At 39.6% G+C, this 23,826-nt stretch overlaps 1 protein-coding gene across 3 annotated transcripts in view; it reads right to left on the bottom strand.

Moving 5' to 3' along the window:
- The window catches only part of LOC128863599 (electroneutral sodium bicarbonate exchanger 1), a 100,019-nt gene that overhangs the window by 14,634 nt on the left and 61,559 nt on the right, over positions 1-23,826 (bottom strand). For 2 of the 3 annotated variants that reach the window (XM_054102830.1, XM_054102833.1), the window contains exon 10: positions 10,513-10,821. In XM_054102830.1, the coding sequence (XP_053958805.1) occupies positions 10,513-10,821 (309 nt within the window). The remainder of the gene's footprint in view (positions 1-10,512; positions 10,822-23,826) is intronic. The other variant, XM_054102831.1, reaches the window with a different exon arrangement.

Raw genomic sequence — 23,826 nt, 5'->3', positions numbered from 1 at the left:
CATCTTGTAAACGAAATAATTACAAAGGAGAAAGTTGCATGGGCAATTAAATCTTTTTCACCTTTTAAATCTCCGGGGCTAGATGGGATCAGCCCAAAGATGTTACAGGGAACCTTGGACTGTATCCTACCATGGCTAGAGGAAATTTTTAAAGCTCGTCTAAACCTAGGTCATATTCCAGATAGTTGGAAACTAGTCAAGGTCGTCTTCATTCCAAAAATAGGCAGGAGGGGACATGAATCAGCGAACGACTTTAGGCCAATCAATCTTTCGTCTTTCCTGTTAAAAACTTTTGAAAGACTTTTGGATATATATCTCAGAAGCTCTGGTATATCAACTGCACAACATTCGTACCTTAAAGGCAAATCTACGGAGACAGAGAACAAACATTATACATGGCGGCATTCTTGGATATAGAAGGCGCTTTTAACAATGTTAGTACAGATGCCATCCAACGGGCGTTGATAGACTTGGAGGTGGACAATTGCATCAGTAATTGGGTCATCTCTATGCTAGAAACCAGGATCATCAAAGCTAATATGGGTAATATCAGTATAACCAAGAAGGTCCACAGGGGGGAGTATTGTCTCCACTTCTCTGGTTATGCGTTATTAGCAAAGTCTTAACAAAACTTAATAGAGGTGGGGTAAAAGCGGAGGCGTACGCTGATGATGTGGTGTTAATGGCGTCAGGACTGTGCCCTAATATTATACAATCAGTGGGATCATCCAAAGGGCATTAGGCGAGCTTAATTCTTGGGCCACAGGCTGTACCCTAGGTTTAAACCCGCGTAAAAAAGAACTTATGCTTTTCACCACCAGATATAAGGTACCAACTTTTACCCTACCAAATATTAACGGACAAACTCTCTCACTATCACCCAACGCAAAGTACTTAGGGGTAATTTTGGACTCCAAACTTAGCTGGAAATTAAATTTCAAAGAACGGGTAAGGAAGGCAGAAATTGCTTTATATGCCTGTAAACGTATGCTTGGAAGAAGATGGGGTCTTCGACCTAAGCATACATTATGGCTGTATGAGACGGTTATACGACCTATTTTATCGTTAGTTTGGTGGAAGGCTCTAGAGATAGAGTACAATACCAAACTACTCGGCAGAATACAAAGATCAGCCTGTGCAATAACGGTCGGGGCAATTAGATCATGTCCTAGAGAGGCTCTCAATGCACTGACACACGTTATTCCAATTGACCTACATATTAAAAAGACAGCAACCATGAGTGCATTTAGGTTAAATGAAGCGGGTCGCTGGAGAGAAAAAACTTATGGTCATGCTAGTCTATTATTGCGACAAACTCAGTTAATCTCGGTGAGAACTGACTACTTCGTCCCGACAGTAACATTCAATAGGAATTTTGCCACTCTCTTTCCATCTAAGGAAGAATGGAATAAGGGATTTTCTCTAAACAATTTCGACACTACAGTCTATACGGATGGCAGTAAAATGGGCTGCGGTGTTGGAGTTGGTATATATTCTCACAGACTTAAAATTGAGAAATCTGTGCGTCTCCCTTATACCAGCAGTGTCTTCCAGGCGGAAGTACAGGCAATTGGGGAAGCCTGTAGACTACCAATCGCAGATTTCTCTTTTAAAGGCAATATCGCTATTCTTTCGGATAGCCAAGCTGCAATCCAGGCACTGGGTTCGGCTACTACAGCCTATAAAATGGTGGAATAAAGCAGGAATAGCCTCACCATCCTGAGTGAAAACCATAAAGTTACCTTAATCTGGGTCCCGGGACATCGGAACATTGAAGGTAACGAAGAAGCAGATGAACCGGCAAGAGGGGGATCTGCCATGAATAACGCTCTTGCAGAATCGGTATTCACACCATTAGGTGCAGTCAAGAGCACAATTTCTCTAAAATACCTCCGAATCGCGGATTGTAGGTGGAAAGACCAGACGAAGTGCAAAATTAGCACAACGTTGTGGCCCACCTACAACCTCAAACAATCGTCAACATTGATAAACATGAAACGACGGGACACCTGGATACTAACGGCAGTCATAACTGGCTTTTGGTCTGTGGGAGAACAATCCGCCGAAATGGGCATCCCTCACAACACATACTGTCATAGTTGTAAACAACCGGAGAAAAAAGAAACAATCTTCCATTTCCTCTGCGAATGCCCTGCCCTATGGAAGGACAGAATGTTAACTCTGGGTAAACCGCTGTTCGAGAATCTCGAACAACTATCTGGCTTAGACGTGATCAACCTAATAAGGTTCTTAAACCGCACAGACTGGATATAGTCATGCTGTAAATAACTGGTAACAAGTTGGTAATGACGATTTGGCAACAAAATGGTGCGGAAGCGCTAGTTGGATTCTGGAAGAATCACCACTTAAACCAACCAACCAGACACCGACTTCATAGAGAATTGGCTTTATACTGGTATTATAGAGCCAAAAAACTATTTTAGGTGAGAGGTCCCATCTGTTTAAGATTTAACCGTAAAGCTCAGCTTTGCATTGACCACGTGCTCAAAATTTTGGAAATAGTCGATAGCGTTGAAATAAACCTAGAATTTCTAACGTCCTTTTTATTGCCACTCTTAAAGAAGGCCGTACTGAAAGAGAGCTTGCATTAGTCAATGAAATACCCCTATGATAAAGATTTGTTGAAAATAATTTTCAGAGGATAGACCACTCCCGGACAATTTGTTATCGAAACAGCTGAAAGTCCATCAGCATCGGCTTGAGAGGATGATTTCAATCTAAATAAAGCATTACTAGTTTCCTCAGGAAAAAGGCTAAGAGCTCCAAAGTTCAGCGCATAAACTAAGTCAGAACAAAAGTCGCACGAAAAATCAAGTTCTTCATCAACAAAATTAAATTTAAAAAAACTCAGCAAATAAATTTGCCGCTTCACTTGGGCTTCGCGCTTGACTATTATCTAAAAATATACCAGTGGGAAAACTGGCACCCCTCCTTCTAGATTTCATGTATTTCCAGAAGGTTTTAGAATTTGCTTAAATGCTCAACTCCATCTTATTAATACACATAGATATTGTATTATAGAGAGATTTATTTAAATCGTTGAAATCCTCTAACGTGCGTTTATATTTAACGAAATAAAAATGATTCTTAGTAGATTTAAACTTCTTGAAATAATTATTTTTAAGATTTTTAAGCTTTTTTAAAGTCTTAAAATACCAGGGTAATTTATAAGGCTTTTTCTTTCTGAGCGGAATGTAATCCAAGCAGAGTTTAGACAGAATGAACTTCAAGGCAGAAAAACGACTAGATGTGTCAAGTTCAGGAAATACAATATCCCATTAATGTCAAGTAATAAGTCATTGAAATTGGCAAAATCGCATAAAAAATAATTAAATGATAACGTGGCATCAGACGGAATAGTAGCAAAACAGTAAAAGTCGAGTGTGACGACTAAGGGTAAATTATGCTTACCTTTAGAAGTTTATGTGGTCTAAGGTTCTATTCAGTACAGATGCCGAAAGCGATTTTTAATTAAATTTTTTTTTTATAATATGGTTCTTCCAGTTTAGTTTAGAGTCAATTGTAATACCTAAGTATTTAGCTTTCGTATCAGTATTCGCGTCAGAGTTTCCAATCATTAATGAGTCTATGGTTACCTTTCTGTTGCTGTAATTGACTTGTATTGTTTTGTCGCCATTAATTTCAATATTCCATTTTTTCAACCAATCCAGTGTTTTGATTACGTCCTTTTGTAAATTGTTTATGCTATATTCGGGTCTCTATAAGATGCCATTAGTACAGTGTCATCTGAAAACGTTGCAATCATGATATTTCCTGAAGACGGTTCCGGTAAGTCAGCGGAGTAGATGAGATACAGAGTGGGTCATAATACACTGCCTTGCGAAATTCCTGCGGTCATAGGTTCAATGCATGAACATGCGTCTTTATACTTAACATACAATTTTCTATCTTGGATGAAACTTTTGAGCATTACAAAGTAGTCATTTGGCGACCAAGATTGAAGGTTGAGCACTAATCCAGCATGCCACACTTTGTCAAAGGCGTTAACTACGTCAATATATAATATATAGCCACGCATACTTGTTTATTGTTGAAGTCTTTATTAATTTTGTGAGTGATTCTGTGCACTTGTTGGATTGTCGAATATTTTCGTCTAAATCCGAACTGATGTTGGGGAATTAAATCTATTTTTGTTATGATAGACTCTATGCGATTAAAAAGTAGCTTCTCAAATATTTTTGACATTGTTCGCAGCAGACTTATCGGTCGATACGACAATGCAAACGTAGCGTCTTTATTGGGCTTTGGAATCCCAATGACTTCGGCAATTTTCCATGTCTTTGAGAATTATTTGAGATTTATAGCAGCGTTGAAAACGTTCCTAAGATAAATTATTGCTTTGTTGGGCATATGCTTTTTGCTGGCAATTTTTCGCCAGATTTGTTGTTTTTTAATGTCGGAATTATTTGTTTTATTCCCGTTCGTGAGGTTTTTTCTAATGACTTGCTCGTCTTTTTTGATTGTTGTATGAATCAAATCGAAGTCGGTGTTATTTTCATATTGAAAATTTGATTTTTAAAATGTTGAGTTAAAATAGTCGCTTTTTCCGATTTTGTTCGCGCCCATTGCCCGTTTGTTTTTTTGTTAACAGTAATAGAAGCCCCACCAGTGTAGGTCATATCACCGATCGTCTTTGTCTAGCTCATCTAAAGTAGGCCCAGGAAACATGCTGTTTCGACGGGTTGGGTCCAGAGGGAGAGGGGTGTTAGGTGAGTCAGTTTTAGAGGGCATGTGAAAAGGTGGTTAGTGTCGTGCGGGGTGCCTTCACATGCCGGACATATGTTTGGTATGTCGGGGTCGATTCTGGATAAGGTTCTCGAGTTTAACCTGCTACAGTATCCAGAACGTAATTGTGCCAGTGTTACACGTGTCTCACAGGGAAGCTGGAGCTCTTCATCTGCAATAGGTGTTGGTTGGACTCTGATTCCAGCATTCACAGGACGGGAGCTTAACAAGGTGGTGACGGTCTCCAGGTGAATGTCGTTTATTGACTGTCTAAACACTGTCTGGTCCAGTAAATTTCGGTTCAGGCTCAAGCAGGTGTCTGCAGGGGTAAAACCGGTGGTAATATCCTAGCAGGAACTGCTTGCTGAGCAGTTTGTTATGCTCCATTACTGGGAGCATTTGTGCCGCGTTGTGAAAGTGTTGAACAGAGGGCATCAGGAGGCAACCGGTCGCTGTCCGAATGGCAGTATTTTGGCAAGTCTGTAGCTTTATCCACTGCGTGTCACTAGTTCCAGGCGACCAGACAGGAGTAGCATTGTTCAGAACCGGCTAACCAATTAGTCCAGTAAAAAGAGACCAAAAAAATAGCCAAGTAAGTAATTTTAGGAGTATGCGAGTTTACGGTTTTATTATGTAAAACCCATCACTGTGAACTTAAGTTTGAGTTTTCGGGGTCGGGAGTTGTGTCCCGCGGCTGCCATCTTAGAAATAAGGGTGCAACTGGTTTTTTGTGTTTATCTGGTGAATTCCGAGAGTTACGAAAATTTTGTGAGATAATAATATTGTCTACAACTTTCATTCAAGATTTTTTATTGTAAAATTAATAATAAAAGAGTTATAAACAAAATTACGTGAAAAATTAAGGGATGAATTGTTTTCAAGCGTAATAACTTTTTTTTATTGATTTTATGGAAAATATATATTACATCAAAGCTTTTTTATAGAGCATTCTTTTGTGAACATTTTTGTCTATAAGTTTTTTCCGCTATCTTTATTTAGTCTTATGATTTTGAGCTGCTAAGCGGAGCAACCACTGCAGTAGCGAAGCCTATAAGCGTATACGAATATCATATACATTGCATTTATCTACTTTTCTTAGTGATGTTATTATGTATTATTTAAACAAGCTTAAAAATCTTAAAAATAATTATTTCAAGAAGTTTAAATCTACTAAGAATCATTTTTATTTCGTTAAATATAAACGCACGTTAGAGGATTTCAACGATTTAAATAAATCTCTCTATAATACAATATCTATGTGTATTAATAAGATGGAGATAAACATTTAAGCAAATTCTAAAACCTTCTGGAAATACATGAAGTCTAGAAGGAGGGATGCCAGTTTTCCCACTGGTATCTTTTTAGATAATAGTCAAGCGCGAAGCCCAAGTGAAGCGGCAAATTTATTTGCTGAGTTTTTTTAAATTTAATTTTGTTGAAGAACTTGATTTTTCGTGCGACTTTTGTTCTGATTTAGTTTATGCGCTGAACTTTGGAGCTCTTAGCTTTTTTCCTGAGGATACTAGTAATGCTTTATGTAAATTGAAAACATCCTCTCAGGCCGATGCTGATGGACTTTTAGCAGTTTCGTTAACAAATTGTCCGGGAGTGGTCTATCCTTTGAAAATTATTTTCAACAAATCTTTATCGTAGGGACATTTCATTGACGGATGCAAGCTCTCTTTCAGTACGGCCTTCTTTAAGAGTGGCAGTAAAAATGACGTTAGAAATTCTAGGTTTATTTCAACGCTATCGACTATTTCCAAAATTTTGAGGCCATAGTCAAGGCCTTGGTGACAGTCATATCGAGAAAAAATAAATTGATTCCTAAGTTTGGTTATTTTCACACACTTTTTACTTTGAATTGAATAAAAGTAGTTTTCCAAACTAAATTCATGGCCTTTTTAATTGGTTACACTTCGAGTGCCGGAACCTGTAAAATCTGATTTGTCATGCACCCTAAATTTGAGAGCATTGATCAAAAAATATTCCTGATCGATTTATTAAAAAGTTAATTTTATTCATTCATCTAGTAAACGTAAATTTAATAAATGCTTTTACATTTGTATTAAAATTATAGTTTTTGTTTATTACATAACCAATGTACTTAGTTTTTCCTTAATTTTTTAATACAGTACTAATTAGCTACTTTGAGCACTTTTTACTAGCTTTAGGCAAGAAGGAGAAAAAATGTTTCCCTCTTTCTCAATCCTTCGTTAGTGCAACCATTTATAAGGGAGTGTCAAAATTCCCTTGTCATTAGTTACTTAACCTTCTGTAGAGGAATCATGTCCGGTAGCTATATTTCGCTGAAGATGTCAAAAGTCAAATAACTAACATGACTGCTAAAGTCATTAAGTGGAACTAAAAAAAATAATTATTTCGATAACTGTTACAAAGAAGATAAGTGGTAATTTAATTGTTTTTCATAATTTCTTCTCAATGTTGGCCGTTTTGGTCGACCTTTAAAGACAAAATATCGTAAAAGCGTGAACTTTTTGGTGGAAATCAAAATCGAATCAGTCGCCAATTTAATATTGGGGGTCTTCTGGAGCGAAGAAAACCCCTGAGTAATTTCAGAAAAATCATTATATATGTATATATAATTGGCGCGTACACCCTTTTGGGTGTTTGGCCGAGTTCCTCCCCCTATTTGTGGCGTGTGTCTTGATGTTGTTCCACAAATGGAGGGACCTACAGTTTCAAACCGACTCCGAACGGCAGATATTTTTATGAGAAGCTTTTTCATGGCAGAAATACACTCAGAGGTTTGCCATCGCCTGCCGAGGGGCGACCGCTATTCGAAAAATGTTTTTCTTCATATTGGTGTTTCACTGAAATTCGAACCTACGTTCTCTCTGTGAATTCCGAATGGTAATCACGCATCAAACCATTCGGCTAAAGCGGCCGCCATCCACTAAAATGTACTGTGTGGTGTGGTTTTTGGGCTGGTGGAATAATGGGCCCGTTTTTCTTGGAAGATGAAAGTAAAATAGTTGTTACTATCAAGATGATGATTTCTTGTGGCCTAAGCTTGAAGAAATAGACAATCTTTATTTTCAATAGAATAGAACCACAAGTCACATAACTCCGGAAAACATTCCATTATTGTTACCTTAGTTTCCCGGTGGTTTACTTTCACGTAATGGTGAAATAAACTGGTCACCTAGATCATGCGATCTAACTCCACTAGACTATGTTTTGTGAGTTTTTGTTTTGAAAAGTAAACTCACCGTGAATAAGCCAAGAACAATTCTAGAGTTCAGACAAAACATTCGGATCGGGATTACTGAACTCAATACAACAATGTGTGTGCAAGTCCTTGAAAATTTGAATTCTCGTATGGCAACCTGTAGACTTGCTCATTGTAGGCATTTAAATGATCTTATTAAACATTTATTTTGATTAAAAATTGTGCATTTTGAAAGAATCTAAATTCTAAACATGCTTTATTTTAAACCATCTAGGCAAGTTTTTTGAAATACATTTTACTTTCCTTTCATTTTGTATATTCGTATATAAAATAAATCGAAAAAATGAGCTACCATACTTGTTCTCTGAGATTAATGTTTTGTTGTATGCCACGCATTATTCTTTCGTTTGTTTGAAATAAAATAATTTCGTCATGATACTACCTTCTGTTTTGTATCATGTTCACAATCATTTTTATAAAACGAAACAAATACCAAATTGCCGAATTGCTACCGACAAAATTGTCATTGTCACTTATGTACACATGAATGTATTGTATGAAATTGACCCTAATTTAAAATTTGCCTAAGAGAACGTACAATCTCAACCACTTTTAAACACGTAGTAACAAATTAAATACTCGGACATACAGTTTGTCCAGAATGTGTTTTGAAATAGAAACTAAATTCAATTTTTCGACTTCATTAGCAAAACATAGCACTCTTTATTTATCTTTGACCTCTTTTTTGTACTGATCCATATTTAAAGGCATTAGTAAAGGTAATTAATAAAAAGAGGTGGTCTGTAAAGTCGGTTTACTGACGATAGTTTAACGTGACAACGTTATAAGAAAATACTGATGTAATGGTTGCAATTATCAAAACAAAATTTTAATTTTATTTGTTTGATAGATATTTTGTATGGATATAGAGGAGGTGAATGGAATCGCAATGGAACGTGAAAAATTACAAAACTTTTATCAAATTCATGAAAGATATGTTCAATTTCGATTGTGCATCAGACGTAAATAAGTCAACAACACTAAGAGGCAACATCATCGATTTGCCCTTTTCAAGACTCATTACACTCGAAACACCCCCTTTCATTTCCTACTTTTCCTATCATCGTTTATTCTCAACAGAGAAATGGTTCATTACCATGCATAGAGGAAGAAGGCATATGCAAATACAAGTATGTGAATTTATATACAAATGCGCATATACATACATATACATACATATATATACATATACATACATACATATGCTCACTCAAGTAGGAGAGAGCCAGATGTCGAACATTGCCGAATGCGGGGGCCGATTGTGCTCTTTGTCGTTCGTTCCGCGCTTTCGTTTGCAGTTCAAGCAAGGTAACGACCATGAGCAAGATAACGACGAATGAGCAAGATAAAGACACATTTATTCGTGCGTGCAGCCGGCTAAATCGAATTATAAGACGTTATCACGTCAAAAGACTTCAAATTCATGGAAAAAAGCATCAACTAAAGTAACAAAAACAAATAACACATTATTTCGACGCTGTCAATGAACTGATTTTACATTCTGCCTTTTCAATTTCTTTAGAAGGTGTTGCGCGATTACTACGATTTACCGTTATCTCTGCCTTGCAATGACCACTTTGATTCTTTCGTTTTACAATTCAGTGAACAATTTTTGCTTTATTAAGACTTAAAATTTAAATATTGAGTTTTTAAAATGCACAATTGAAAAAAAGAACTTAGTCGGCAGTGCTAATAAATTTGGCTTTAGCACTGACAATAAACCAAATATTAAATTTTACAAAGATAACGATCCAAAGCATAAGGAACATAATGTGCAGATGTGATTTCTCTACAAATGCGGTAAAGTTATAAATACACCAGCCCAGAGTCCCGAAATAAACGTGTTTGAAAATTTGTAGGCCTTTTTTAAGAAAAGGGTCGCTAAGAGACATCCAAAGAGCACAGCTGCATTAAAAACTGCAATAATAGAGGAATGGCTGAATATACCGAACGTATACGGCATAAACAAACAGGTTCATTCCATGAAAAAGCCACTGCAAAATGTTATTGAAGTTAGATATTAAATTAATCAAAGAATTATGTATTTCATTAAAAAGTCTGCATTAAAGTTTGTAAAAACAGTTTTTTGACAGCGTCAAAATATTGTGTTATTTGTTTTTGTTGCTCTTTCCAAAGAATTTGAAGTTTTTTTATTAATGCAGTGAATAAATGTGAATCAGTACAAAAAGAAATCAAAGATAAATAAAGAGTGCTATGTTTTGCTAATGAAGTCGACTTGGAACGCATAGAAGAAATGATAGTTTAACCTATTGTGCTTATATACTAAGTAGGTACATTAAGTCGGTTATTGCACCCACAAGTTTCTACGAATTTTTAGATTGACTGTAGGTAATCATGAAAAGTTTGAGGTGTAAAACAATGAGTGCTTTTATATTTGCAACTAATTTGAATGGGAAAAACCATAATATAAAGTTTTATTTTAACAAGCTGCTTGCCGCTTCAAATTCTTTATCATTGTTGATTTTAATTACTTTTTGTTGTTTCGATGTAGACGATTCACCCAAACAACATCTCTTAAGTTTTGTTAGGCAACCCACTTCGACATCCGATTGATGTGCACCATTGTTATCAGCTGATTTCTTTATTTCAGGCATAATATCATCCAGTATTTTCAATTCTTTGGTGGTAAACACTAAGTCCAAGGCCTTACGTATTCCGATCATAACAACCAACATTAAAGGAAAAAGAATGGATGTTTCCGAGAAAGATTTTATAAGCCATAATATTATAAGACAGGCTAGTTGTATAGCTGTGAAGAGATGAACCCTTTTAATTGGAACCTGTAATAACAGAAATTTGGTTATAGTAAAAAAGTTAAATACATATATCTTAATAAATTAATTAGTAGATTTTATTACCAAAAAAATGTTTATAATTTTACATACATTTAGAAAACTAGGTATCCCAAGCTAATTTATGTATATACAGGGTCCGATACTCGCAGTGTAACCAATTAAAAAGGCCATAAATTTAATTTGGAAAATTACTTTTATTCAATTCAAAGTAAAAAATTTGTGAAGATAATACAAAATTAAGAATCAATTTACTTTTGCTCAATATGAGCACCTTTTGGCTTGACTGTGGCCTCGAGACGAAACGAATCGCAAGCTGCCCGAATGTGACTTGCGGGTATTTTGGCCCACTCGCGGACAATGGCTTTTTTCAGCGCCTCAAGTTCTTTTAGTTCGGACTTTTCTCTCCAAAATGGATCAAAGAGAATAATCCATCGGATTCGCGTCTGGTGATTTTGAGAGCCAATATGTGGACGTTATGAAGTTCGGAACATTGTTTTTTAGCCATTCTTGGTTCACTCGAGCTTTGTGAGACGGTGTTGAGTCCTCTTGAAACGTCCATGATCTGCCACCGAAATGTTTGTCTGTCCACGGCTTCAAAGCAACCTCCAGAATACATCCCCGATAATATTTCGCATTGACGCCGGGCTCGATGAAACGATTGGAGAGAGCCTATCTGCGGTTACAGTGGCCCAAACCATTACATGTGGCGGGTGCTGCCCCCTGGTGGCCAATCGATGGCTCAAATTCTCGTATGTGACTGTCGGTCAAATTAATCCTATCGTTTCGGGAGTTTACAAATTGTTGAATTTTAAAAAATTTCTCGTCAGAAAACGCAATGTTCGGAAATTGACCGCTTTCGGCCAAGCGAAGCAACTCCTTCGCTCTTTTAAGTCTGACTTGTTGCTGCTTTGGTGTGAGATCATGCGCCTTTTGGATTTTGTAAGGCCTGACTTTGAGATCATTTTTCAGTATGTGGCGGTTTTTACGGTCAGATATTTTCAGTTTTTCGCCATTTTTTTTGTTTTTATCCCAATTTTATTACATCTGTCCATGCACACTTAGTAATTTTTATAGCTAGGGTGGGACATATAGTAAAGGGTTTTCCAATAACAGGTGTTATGAATGAATGGATTGCGCTATCGAGAGATGATTAACGATTTTATTTTCAACTAGACGGCGGTACGTGCCACAAAAGCAACGAAACCATTGACCTTTCACGGGAAAAGTTTCCGTACCGTGTTATCTCTCGAAGAGGTGATCACTTTGATCACTATTATCGTGGTCTTATACATTAGCATAATAGTGTGTTGTATACTGACAGTTTTGAGTTCTTGTTGAGTAGCCAATACAGTTGAATCTGTTTTTCACTTCGCTTCTTTTTTGGATTATATGGTCCTTCCAGGTCAGTTTTGCGTCAATGATCATTACCAGGTATTTAGCTTTTGCATTTTGAGTGATGACTGTGTTATTAATTGTTAGCGTACGATGGTCATGTTTGCGATTGGTATGTATTACTTGCACCGTTTTGTCTGCGTTTACTTGGATTCCCCATTTTGTCAATTCGATTTTGTAACTTCGATGAAGTGATATTTATGTATATTCCTATCAGACGTAATTAATACTGTGTCGTCGACGAAGGTAGCAATCATGCTGTCGTCATTTAGATAGGGAATGTCATATAAGTATGTGTAAATTATATACAAAAATGGTCCCAATACGCTGCCTTGTAGTCATATACGGGTATTAGATACGCGAGCGGTCTGAAGTTGGTTACACTTCGAGTGCCGGACCCTGTATAACTTTATCTATAAAAACTTATTTTTAGCCCTAATTTTCTCAACAGCTACCTCTGCTGTGAAACAAGCAGTTTTCCGAAACTTAATAAAAAGTTCTTTCAGAATTAAGAGCTTTACCGAAATGTTAACTAACGAATTATCAAAGTACCAGATTCGGAGCAAATACTTCTTGAGATCTGCAAAATAAAGATAATCTGATTTACAACCGCCATTCCCACAAGTCTGAGAGCAAGAGTACTTCTCATCGAAGTAGTAGGGGTTGAAGTTAGGGGTTGAAATAAGAATTGCAAAGAAATAATTTTAGAGTGAACAGGTTTAAACCTCACAAAGTGGAACCCAGCCAGGCTCCGATTCTTTGAATCGTCGGAGGAAGAGTTTGTCATTAACACCAACAAGGAATGCGTCACCAAAACTATATGATTTCCGTTACTCATATCAAATACAATTAGTTTTCCAAATGCCTTGACGGAATCAATTATCTTCCACAAGACAGAGTGTTCTCCCTTTTATCACTAGAAATTTACTAAGCCTTACCGTTGTGAAAGGCGAGATACAAGTAATGGGGATAAGCACCTGTTATCGGACGAAGTGCTGCCACCTAATACAAATGTGGCTCTATATTAACCCTTGGTTACATGGATAGGGTCACTCAGCCCCCTACTCGTATGTACATAAATATCCCAAAAAATCTCCACTAAGATAATCGGTTATATGTTTTCATATATCTTTCTACTTTATGTTCAGCTCACCTTTTTTTTGTCGGGACAACTAGCAAGTACAGCACTCACACAACATTAAGCCCATTGTACTGGCCTTGGATTCCCTTTTAATTTTCTCTAAATCTACCCTACCGCCGCAGAAATCTGAGTAGATCTATCTTGTGGTGACAAGGAGCAAAGGTGGCCGCCTGATTCGAGCGAAGGCGGGGCAGACGCACAGAAAGTGGTCCGCCATCTCATCCTCCTCTTCACAAGCTGGTCAGAGTACACTGTCTGTGATGCCTACCCTTCTCATGTGCATCGCCCACAGAAAGTGGCCCGTCATCAGTCAAATCAGCTGCCTGCAGTCCCTTCTGCTTAATGACAGGAGGATTTGGACATGTCCGCCTACCAGGCTCACTTGTGGGTTGTAGTAATCCCTTTGCTAACCGTGACTTTGATGGCTGCAGAAGGAAGTGGCAGAATGGGCTCCGGGCCAAAGAAGTTTGCCTCAGAGCTCCTCTTAGCTAAGGAGTCAGAGGTCTCATTTCCCACGATACCCACGGGTCCTGGGAAACATATTAGCATCAGGCTATTATGTCTACCGATATAGTTCAGTTTAGATTTACAGGACTCCACTACCCTTTGTTTTGGTTGGTGGGTTGTCTAAGACCATGAGTGCAGCTTGGCTGTCGCTGCAGACACATCTGCCTCCTCATATGTTTTCCACAACAAAGTTCATCGTTTCTTGAACAGCATACACCTCCGCTTGGAACACAGATGCATGCACACCAAGAGCAAAGTGCAGTTTTGTCCCGCTGAATTCCACGTAGAACCCAATGCCGGAGCCGCGCTCGGTCCTGGAGCCATCCGTGAAAATGCGAAAACAGTGTTTGCCGGGCTCATTTTCAGGGTTTGACCACAATTGAGCCTCCGACAGTACCACGCTGTATCTCTTTTCAAGTACGAATCTGGATGGCATGGAATCAAAGGACATGGAGAGAATCGTTGGATCGAAGTCCATGTCTCCGCTGTTTTTCAATGCCGGACAAGGGCCGTACCGATTCAGCCTTTAGATGGCCTTTAAGGACTCTCCTTCGATGAAAGCATCAAGTGGTGGCAGACCAACCCGAGCATCTAATGCCGGGCCTGAAGTAGGCGGAAAAGCTCCGATGTAACAGATGGCCACTCCTGACTCCCTCGAGAGAGAGTCTCCTCATCCAGACCACTGATGCATAGGTGATAATAGGTCTTATCATAGCCGTGTAGATCCATAGGATCTTGCTGGAGAAAGACCCCACTTTTTCCCAAAGACACCCTTGCACCGCCAGAAAGCTGTCAGTGCTTTGGATATCTTTGTTTCAACGTGTGAATTCCAAAGATGTTTACTACCGAGGATTACTCCAAATATTTGATTTTTTTAGATAGCTGGATTGTGACTCCTTTTAGCTTACGCAGAACAGCACGTCACCAAGTGCCAATCATATCAAGAGTTTTCTGCACTTTTGTACAGATGTTCATAAGCGAAGGGCCCGTTAACAAACAGGCAACGTAGTCCGCAATTGCGTGTGTGTAGACGACTGTGCGCACCGTGACGATTCTTTGGGCTAGCATTGAATGAATCCAATTCACGAGCACCCGGCCTACGCCATGCCTTCTGGCAGAGCTACACATACTCTCGAAAGAGGCATTATCAAAAGCTCCCTCTATATCCAAAAAGATGCCCACAGCGTAGTCCCTCCGATGTCGATGGTCTGCTCTACCCTAGCAACAAGGTTTTGCAGAGCCGACTCGCAGGATTTTCCGCTTTGATAGGTATGCTGAAATGGCGAGAGCGAGTGAACTTTCAGCGACTTCTGACGCATATGCACTCCACTAGCCGTTCGAGACTTTTCAGCATGAAAGAGGTTATGCTGATAGGTCTAAGCTTTTGGCGCTGATGTAGTCATCTCTGTCAACCTTAGAGATGAAGGCGACCTTCACCATCCTTCACCAGCGTGGTATATAAGCCAGTGCCAAATATGCAATGAAAATTTTCTTCAGGACTGCAGCTATGCACTCTGCACCTTCCTTCAGCATAGCAGGATAAATGCCATCTGGTCCGGGGGACTTGTAGCAGCGGGGAATGGCGGCCTCATTCTGCACAGATCTGGCAACTTACCAGTCATGCCGAGAAGGTGTAGCAGCAATGACAACAGCCTCTTTCGTTAAGGGCTGTTGCCGACCAATGCTTATCTGATTACCTGGAAAGTGAGAGTCCATCATCGAGCTGAGTGTCTCACTTTGCTTCTCCGTGAAGGAGCCATCAGATTTCCTAAGTGAGCCCAGCTTTACGGTTGGATCCCTTTTCAAGATCCTAACCAGTTTCGCCATGTCACTTAAAGATTCAATACCGCCGCAGAATTCCCTAAAAGAACTCCTTTTCGGCTCCCGAATTAGATTCTTATAGTCCCTCTGAACATGACGTTATCGCTCCAGTGATTGGAGCTCTCGGTTCCACCACGGAAGGGAGTCCGATCAAGGAGAAGTCGAATTGGACAGGCTGAGTCTCTCAACAGCCACCTCAATACCCTGCTATTTCCGAAGTTTTGGTGGCGTCACGTGAAATCCCCCCAATGTCCCCTAAACTTCTGCCAGTCTGTTTTTCTGTGCTTCTAGAGGGCAATGGCATTTGTTCCTCTTCGCCACACTGAAACTCAACATACCTGTGGTTCGAGCATGAATCTTCGGCAAGAACTCTAAAGTTTTTTATTGATCACCCAAGTTTTGAATTTGACAAGGTGAGATCAACCTCCCGCCTTCTAGCAGTAACACCGGTCATTGCATTTGCTGCTGCCCCAGATTGTATACTGGGCATTAGCATTGCAGCAGAGAACGCTGCCATATACTCCGCGCAATTTCGTATCCATTCGGCTACTGTGTCTTTGCAATTTATCCGATAAAGCTGCTGCTTAATCCTCTCCAGCGTTTTAGTGATACCCAGATAACCTCCATTCTTCGGCCCATTGTGGAATTCCCCTAACATAGATACAATTCTAGTTTTAGGAACTTAATCAGATAACGGAAATGATTTCCATCTTCGCTTTCCCACACGCGATGCAAAACTCCATCAATTGATTTTCTTATTATTTATTAAAATTTAATTAAAAGTACAGATTAATGTAATGCAATCGAAGCTACTAGGGCTATCGGCTTAGTCAAATGATAGTAAATATAAATTATAAGACTAAATAAGTTGGCGGCCGCCGTAGCCGAATGGGTTGGTGCGTGATTACCATTCGGAATTCACCGAGAGGTCGTTAGTTCGAATCTCGGTGAAGGCAAAATTAATAAAAACATTTTTCTAATAGCGGTCGCCCCTCGGCAGGCAATGGCAAACCTCCGAGTGTATTTCTGCCATGAAAAAGCTCCTCATAAAAATATCTGCCGTTCGGAGTCGGCTTGAAACTGTAGGTCCCTCCATTTGTGGAACAACATCAAGACGCACACCACAAATAGGAGGAGGAGCTCGGCCAAACACCTAACAGAAGTGTACGCGCCAATTATATATATATATATAAATAAGTTGAAAAATATTTATAGCTTTAAGAAAATATAATTATGGGATTACTTTTATTTAAAATGTAAGCTGCAACATGTCTAAGAGAATATTTTATTTGGGAAAATGTATACGGAAATTACAGTGATTGCATATTTAACATTGAATCCGACAGCAACACCACGTTGACTCTTTTGTGGAGTACTTTTCCACTGCCTTATTAATGTTAGGGAAGTTGTGAAAAAAGCTCGAATGGGAGGACCTTCAGCATTCACCGTATTTTCCTGACCTTGCACTGACCGATTACGATTTATTCCGCACCAAAGAAGTGCTTAAAAACTGGCTCAACAACTTTTTTGGTGCTAGACCAGGCGATTTTTGGTGGACCAAGTGGGAAGAGGTTCTAAACAGCAACGGTAAGTATATAATTTATTAACTTATTGATAGTCGTATAATTATTGTTTTTTGTTTAAATAAAAGTCTAGGGTAAAAACGCTACCAACTTATTCCCCAACCCAATATTTAGCGTGGCTGTATTATTTATAGTACAGCGTGTAAAGTAAAATTGGAGACCGTTGTTCTCGCGGAATCGCGTTATATTGTTTGTACGCGTGTGTCGTTGATTTTTTGGCGGGGCTTTTCCGCATGCTTTCCGGTGCGTCGTGCCACTATATTGTCTGTCCTTGATAACTGTAAAAAAAGCGCATCTTTTCGTGCGTGGGTGATGTACTGCGCGAGGGGTGAATATCTTGTGCAGGTGTTTCGACCACAGCGTGCCGCGTTTGACCTTCAGTTCAAGCCCGGCGTTAGCTCCACATTGGTTGACCCATTCCTGTATGGGGAACAGCGTTCGGCCCGGCAGGGCATTGGTGGTGGCCTTTGGAAGATCTTTGGCTGGTGGTGGTTTGTCTTTTTTTGTTTCTGGGATGACATCTACATACTAAATACCTCTCCATAATCTACCACTCTCTCTGCGTAACTGCCAAAAAGGATCACCTCACGAGGCTGGTTAGTTCAAAGTCTCCTAATTATTCCTAATTATTGTTGACGCCTCCGAAACTTTACGCGCCTTAGATCATTATGAATCTGATTCTCCTCCAGTTAGCAGCATAAAATCCATAATATTTTCACCGTTTAAAATTTTAGAGGTTTCGAAAGCATAGCGTGGACATTAAAACAAGAAGTGTTCAACATCTTTTTCCCATTCCATGCAGATTGGGCATGACCAAATCTTGGAGGTATTTTCTAAACATCCCGAGCCCCGAAATTTATTAAGTTAGGTGATAGTTTGTTCCTCGTGGTTCATTTCCAGCCACGTTGTGAGGGGGCGGTCATCTACCCTTGGGTAACCTATGCCACCGGCCCTGTCAGTGGGGGATAGAGCGACGCCTTCCTTCTTCACCGATTTCTTTACGCATTGCTCTCTGTCGAGTTCCGATAGCCTTATATATAATATATATTCTTTGAATTTCTTTAGCCAGAATGTCAACTGAGACTAGACCCGCTACCACGAACGATTCGTCATCAGAAATTGTGCGGTAGCCGCAGATAGTCAGCAAACCGCTTAGCCGATAGAAGGGTATTAGCGTTTTTGCGTAGCTGTTGATGTTCATTGCATCAGCCTAGATCGGTGCCGCATACAGAAGGACCGAGCTGACAAAACTACTATACAGAATTCTTTTGCTATGACTACGGCCACCATTCATTGGCATTATTCGTGCCAGACAGGAATGCACGCTCAATGCCTTCTTCACATCATATTCTAGGTGCGCTTTAAAATTTAGACGACTATCAATCATCACCCCTAGGTATTTAATGGCGGGTTTCGAATTGACACTTACAATCTCAATTTTTACCTTCGTGGATTCTATTGCCCTCCTGCTGCTTATTAAAATCACATCAGTTTTTTGTTCAGCTAATTCCGGGTTCATGGACGCCAACCAAGCTTTGATCCTACTTATTAATTCACTGGCAATCCACTCAATTTCTTGGATGTGTTCTGTCCCTATTACCACCGCGACATTATCCGCGAATCCAATGACTTTCCTTCCTCTTCCGGTCGGTAGTGCGGTGTCGACCTCGGCCATGGAAGAAGTGACATCCGTTTTCAGGTCCCCTCCATGGAGTCTGCAGATGACTGTTAGAGGAGCAGCAGGGGCAGTCGAGAAGGTACCGCATAAGGTATCTCAAGATAAGCTAGGGGTAAGAGGGAGCGAGCGCATTTCCAAGATAGGGGATTCAGGGCTGAAATCGGGGCGAGCCGGGAAGCACTTAGAAGATTTAAGGAGAAATTTGCCTACTTCTCGGAAAGGGTTGTGTGCGTTCGGTAGTGCTGCCGAACAACATAAGGTCGGCGCGAAGAAACTGTTAACTTACTTCTCGGAGTTCGAGGAACTTCGGATGATGGCTGGGGCTATGTCGGCTTGTCTAACTTCGATGCCAGCGCCTCAGGCGCCGTTGCGGACTCCTTCTGTTGCTGAGATGGCAAATTTTCGGAGGTGGGGCTCGACGTGAGTGTACGGCGGATGATGGAACCTAGAATTGTGGTCCAGAGGGACCACATTGAGATCTCCCCTGATGATTTCGTGGGCGACTTCTTCAGGTTGAACCTCCATTAGCTCAGCTCTAAGTGCCTTGGGAAGGACGTCAGGATGATCAGTCGTCTTTGGAAGGTGAGCCCAGATGCAGTAACTATTGTTGTCTTTGAGGGTACGGACAAAGTAATGCCCGCTTCTCCTACCTGGTACGGCCTGACCAGCGGCGCCCGGCTGCTTCCGCTGTATAGGGTTCGACCATTGGGTGGCGGAGTGTAGGGTGAAGCGGGATTGTTATTCACTTATCACAGTGGGGAGTATGTGTCTGTGTTGAAGGGTAATGTTAGTCGCTAGCGTGTATTGTAAGTTTAGCGAGCCTCTGGAGCCATATCTTGGATACATTGATGCGGTGTTACTACGTGAGAGTAGCATTCCCGTTATCATGCCCTCATGCCTGATGTGGTTAAGCATGGTATCCAGGCATTCTGCTGGATGTCAGAGCCACCGTTGGGTGAGGTTATGAGTAAATGGGTTTTGGTGAATAGCATCCACATTATGAATGAGCCGAGTGAATGGTATACGTTTGATGGCCCTAGTGGTGTTAGTGACATTGACATGCAGCTCATGAATGAGGCAGAATAAATAAATCGTTCTTATAAAGCACATAACGGTTTTTTTTAACCAAATTTGAAATATGTGCTAAACTATGCGAAATGCCATGGGAGAATATAAATATGGTAGTCGAAAAAGTCTTTTCGTATTTTGTCAATAGATGACGTTGGAGTCATCTATCTCCAGTGCTACCAATCACATTGTGTCATATCATATGGTGTTAGAAAGGTGACATTTTAGGCTTCATTTAACCAAAAAAATTAAATTCGGAGAAGTTGAAAAAAAGTTATAGCTGTTCAAAAATGAGTGAAAATAATGAAGAAATTCGCTATATTTTGAAATTTTTGTATACAAAAGGAAAGAATGCCACGCAAGCCACCAATGAAATTAGTGAAGTTTACGGAGACGATGCTGTATCAGTTCGTGTAGCACAACAATGGTTCGCTCGCTTCCGTTCTGAAAATTTCGATGTGAAAGATGAACCTCGCTCCGGTCGACCTATCGTTGAAAAAGTCGATGAAATTATGGAAAAGATTGACCAGGATCGTCACATAAGCTGCCATGACATCGCCAAAGCACTAAACATTCATCATCAAACGGTTTTGAAATAGGCTGGTTACTAAAAGAAGCTCGATGTTTGGGTACCACATGAATTGTCTGTGAAAAATTTAACGGACCGAATTAACATCTGCGATTCTTTGCTGAAACGAAATCAAATCGAACCATTTCTGAAGCGAATGGTTACAAGAGACGAAAAATGGATCAGATAAGACAATAATGTGCGAAAAAGATCATGGTGCAAGGGTGGTGAAGCTCAACAAATGGTCGTAAAGCCAGGATTGACGCCTCGAAAGGTTATGCTATGTGCTTGGTGGGATTGGAAAGGAATCATCCACTATGAGCTGCTCCAGCCTGCTCGAACGATTGATTCTACACTTTACTGTCAACAACTGATGAAATTGAAGCAAGCAATCGAAAAAATAACGGCCAGCACTGATCAGCAGAAAGAGCGTCGTCTTCCATCAGGACAACGCTAGGACACACACATCTTTGATGACTCGGCAAAAACTGTGTGAGCTTGGCTGGGAAGTTTTGATGCATCCACCATATAACCCTGACCTTGCACCATCGAACTACCATTTGTTTCGGTCAATGCAGATCTCCCTTAATGGAGTAAAGTTGGCTTCAAGAGAAGCCTGTGAAAATTACTTGTCGCAGTTTTTCGCCGAGAAACCACAAAAGTTTTACACTGATGGAATAATGTCTCTAGAAGAAAAATGGCAAAAGGTGGTCGACCAAAATGGTACATATTTGGTTTAATAAAGTTCATTATAAATAAAAAAAAAAGAGTTAAAGTGTGATTAGAAATTCGAAAAGACTTTTTCGACTACCCAATATAATAGCCAAAGGAAGATCATACCGGCCAAATGAGAGAGTTCTTGAGAAATTTGAGATCAGACGAGATTATTTAACTTTACAGATGAAAACAATTTGAAATTAACCGTTACCTCGCTCATTATCTTATAAAGGCGTTTTCTCTTATTTTATAAAGACGTTTGAGTTCAAATTCAACAAGTTCAAGTTCAATGAAAAGCACAAATGTGGGCACACGGGACGTAATGCGTTAAGATTATTGAAGTTGTTGGTTAAATCAGAAAAATTGTGTTTTTTACATATATGTGAATTTTTATTTTTCTTTTCGGATATGGTAGTACCAAAAGAGTGGGACCACGATGACAATTCAGCTCAAATATCCTCACACATTGACTTGACATGTGTTAAACTCTGGTGTTTAGTACAAAACACTTTGTCATAAGACTAGAGTTATTTCATCAAACGCGGTAATAAACAGGAAACCTGATAATGGTGACTCAAGGCTCACTCAAGAGGAGTGCCGTTTTCCACAACGACTGGACTGGAAAGAAAGGCATTCATTCTCACTTTACATTCCATGGGACAAAGAAAGTTTTCTACGAAGTTCTTGATCTTTGGACCCACTTTCCAAGTGTCAAGTTGCCTTAAGACAAATTATGCCGATAGGTGGAATGCCTTTTGAAAATTAATTGCAAGTATTGTAGGTGGGTTTTTGGAAGAAAAAGAATTTTATATAAAGTAATCAAAGTGCAGTAGAGCGTCGATAGTTCCGAGTCCCTTTTGATAGGCAACCTGATTGATTTTCCTAACCTGGGTTTTGTTAGGTTTTAATATAGGAATAATGCACGTAGTTTTCCAATATTGTGGATAACAACCGCTGTCAAAGATTCGATTATAAGGATTGAGAAGTCAAATTTCGACTGTGGTGGGCAGATTCTGAATGATGATGATGGGTAGGAGATGTTGTCAAGACCGGACGATTTCCCTTTTAGAGGGTAAGTTGGATGATTCCCGGCTTAGTTACTCAGCTTTTAAGTTGCGAACATGTTTGAGAACGATGTGTCAGACGAGAAATGGGAAAAGTGAGAAGCGAAATGGTTAGCAATAGCAACGGGGCAGAAAGTGGTCTGCTTGTGGAATTGATGAACGAAAAGGACGATTGTCTTTGGGAGCCACTCAATAATTTATATCATTCCATATTTTTTAGGACTTGTTGAGGGACTGATACCGGGAGTGATCAAATGCTTTCCGTTTCGCAAATTTGGCATTTCGCTTAAATTGTGCGCTTGCCCTTTTGTATATCAATACATTTTTTGTTGAGCGGACAATTTTGTATGGACGCCACAAGTTCCGCTTGGTTCCTTGGAGTGTGGATAGTTCATAGTTCCACCATGGCACTATTCTTTTAGATCTGTTAATATTGGTTTGTGGTATGATGAAATGAGATTATGTTAGAGGCAACTGGAGAGGTTGCATTGATTGCATCGCAGGTTTGACCAAATTTCTTCCAGTCCGCTTTGAAGGGAATCTGGTTGTGAATTTAACAGATTACTGGTTGTGCACTGAGTTTGCTTGCGTTATAATTTGGAAGTCGTCGCTTCCATGCAATGAGTCTGAGACTTTCCATTGGCAGTTTGGGGTTAGGGTTGCAGAGCAAAGTGTTATGACATCGTTTGAGAAGAGAAGGTGTGGTGAATCGAAAAATTAGTGGGCGAAGCATCATTTAGGCATATGAAGTTAAATAAGATTAATATACAATACCTTCCAATTTTTGTCCCCTAGCATTCGTGTAATCAGAACCACTGATAGAGTTACCACTGAGTTGGTTAAGAAGTTGTGAAAAATCAGATATCGAGAAAATTTCTCTAGAATGCATATACTTCCAAACTACTTCTAGCTTGGTTGCAGTGTTTATTTCAATTGCTATTGTTGAGAAATTCGTTCGAATAGGTGAAGGTTTGTGTGGGATGTTTCTTTTTACTAATATTGCAATTCCTTGCTTTTTGTTAGTGATCTGAGGTAGATTTTGATGTACATTAGTTTCAATAAAAAAAAATATATAGAAGCTGAACAATGTTTAATGAGTATTTCCAGTTGGTAATCGTTATTGAGATAACCATTCATGTTCTATTGCAAGATTGATAACATGTTAAACAGCAAGAAATATGGAATGTGGAAGAAAGTATGAGGATAAATACAAACACACGTCCTCGGATGTGACTACGTGTGTTATTCTACAAGCAGAGGCCAAGTAGTCACATACAGAGAGAAATGTATGTATTCATTACATTTCGAAGCCAATAAGTGCTCAGCAATGTCCTCAGGCTCAGCCTGTACTGAGTCGAAGAGCATCAGACCACCACAGTCATTACTTCGTGGTGGGAGAAATATGTAATGGTTGCTTGGGGTATGGTTTGGGAGGAAGAAGGATTTTGTGG

This window comes from Anastrepha ludens, chromosome 5, assembly GCF_028408465.1.
Source record: "Anastrepha ludens isolate Willacy chromosome 5, idAnaLude1.1, whole genome shotgun sequence".
Classification (NCBI taxonomy): Eukaryota; Metazoa; Arthropoda; class Insecta; order Diptera; family Tephritidae; genus Anastrepha; species Anastrepha ludens.
This window is presented reverse-complemented; position numbering and strand designations above follow the sequence as displayed.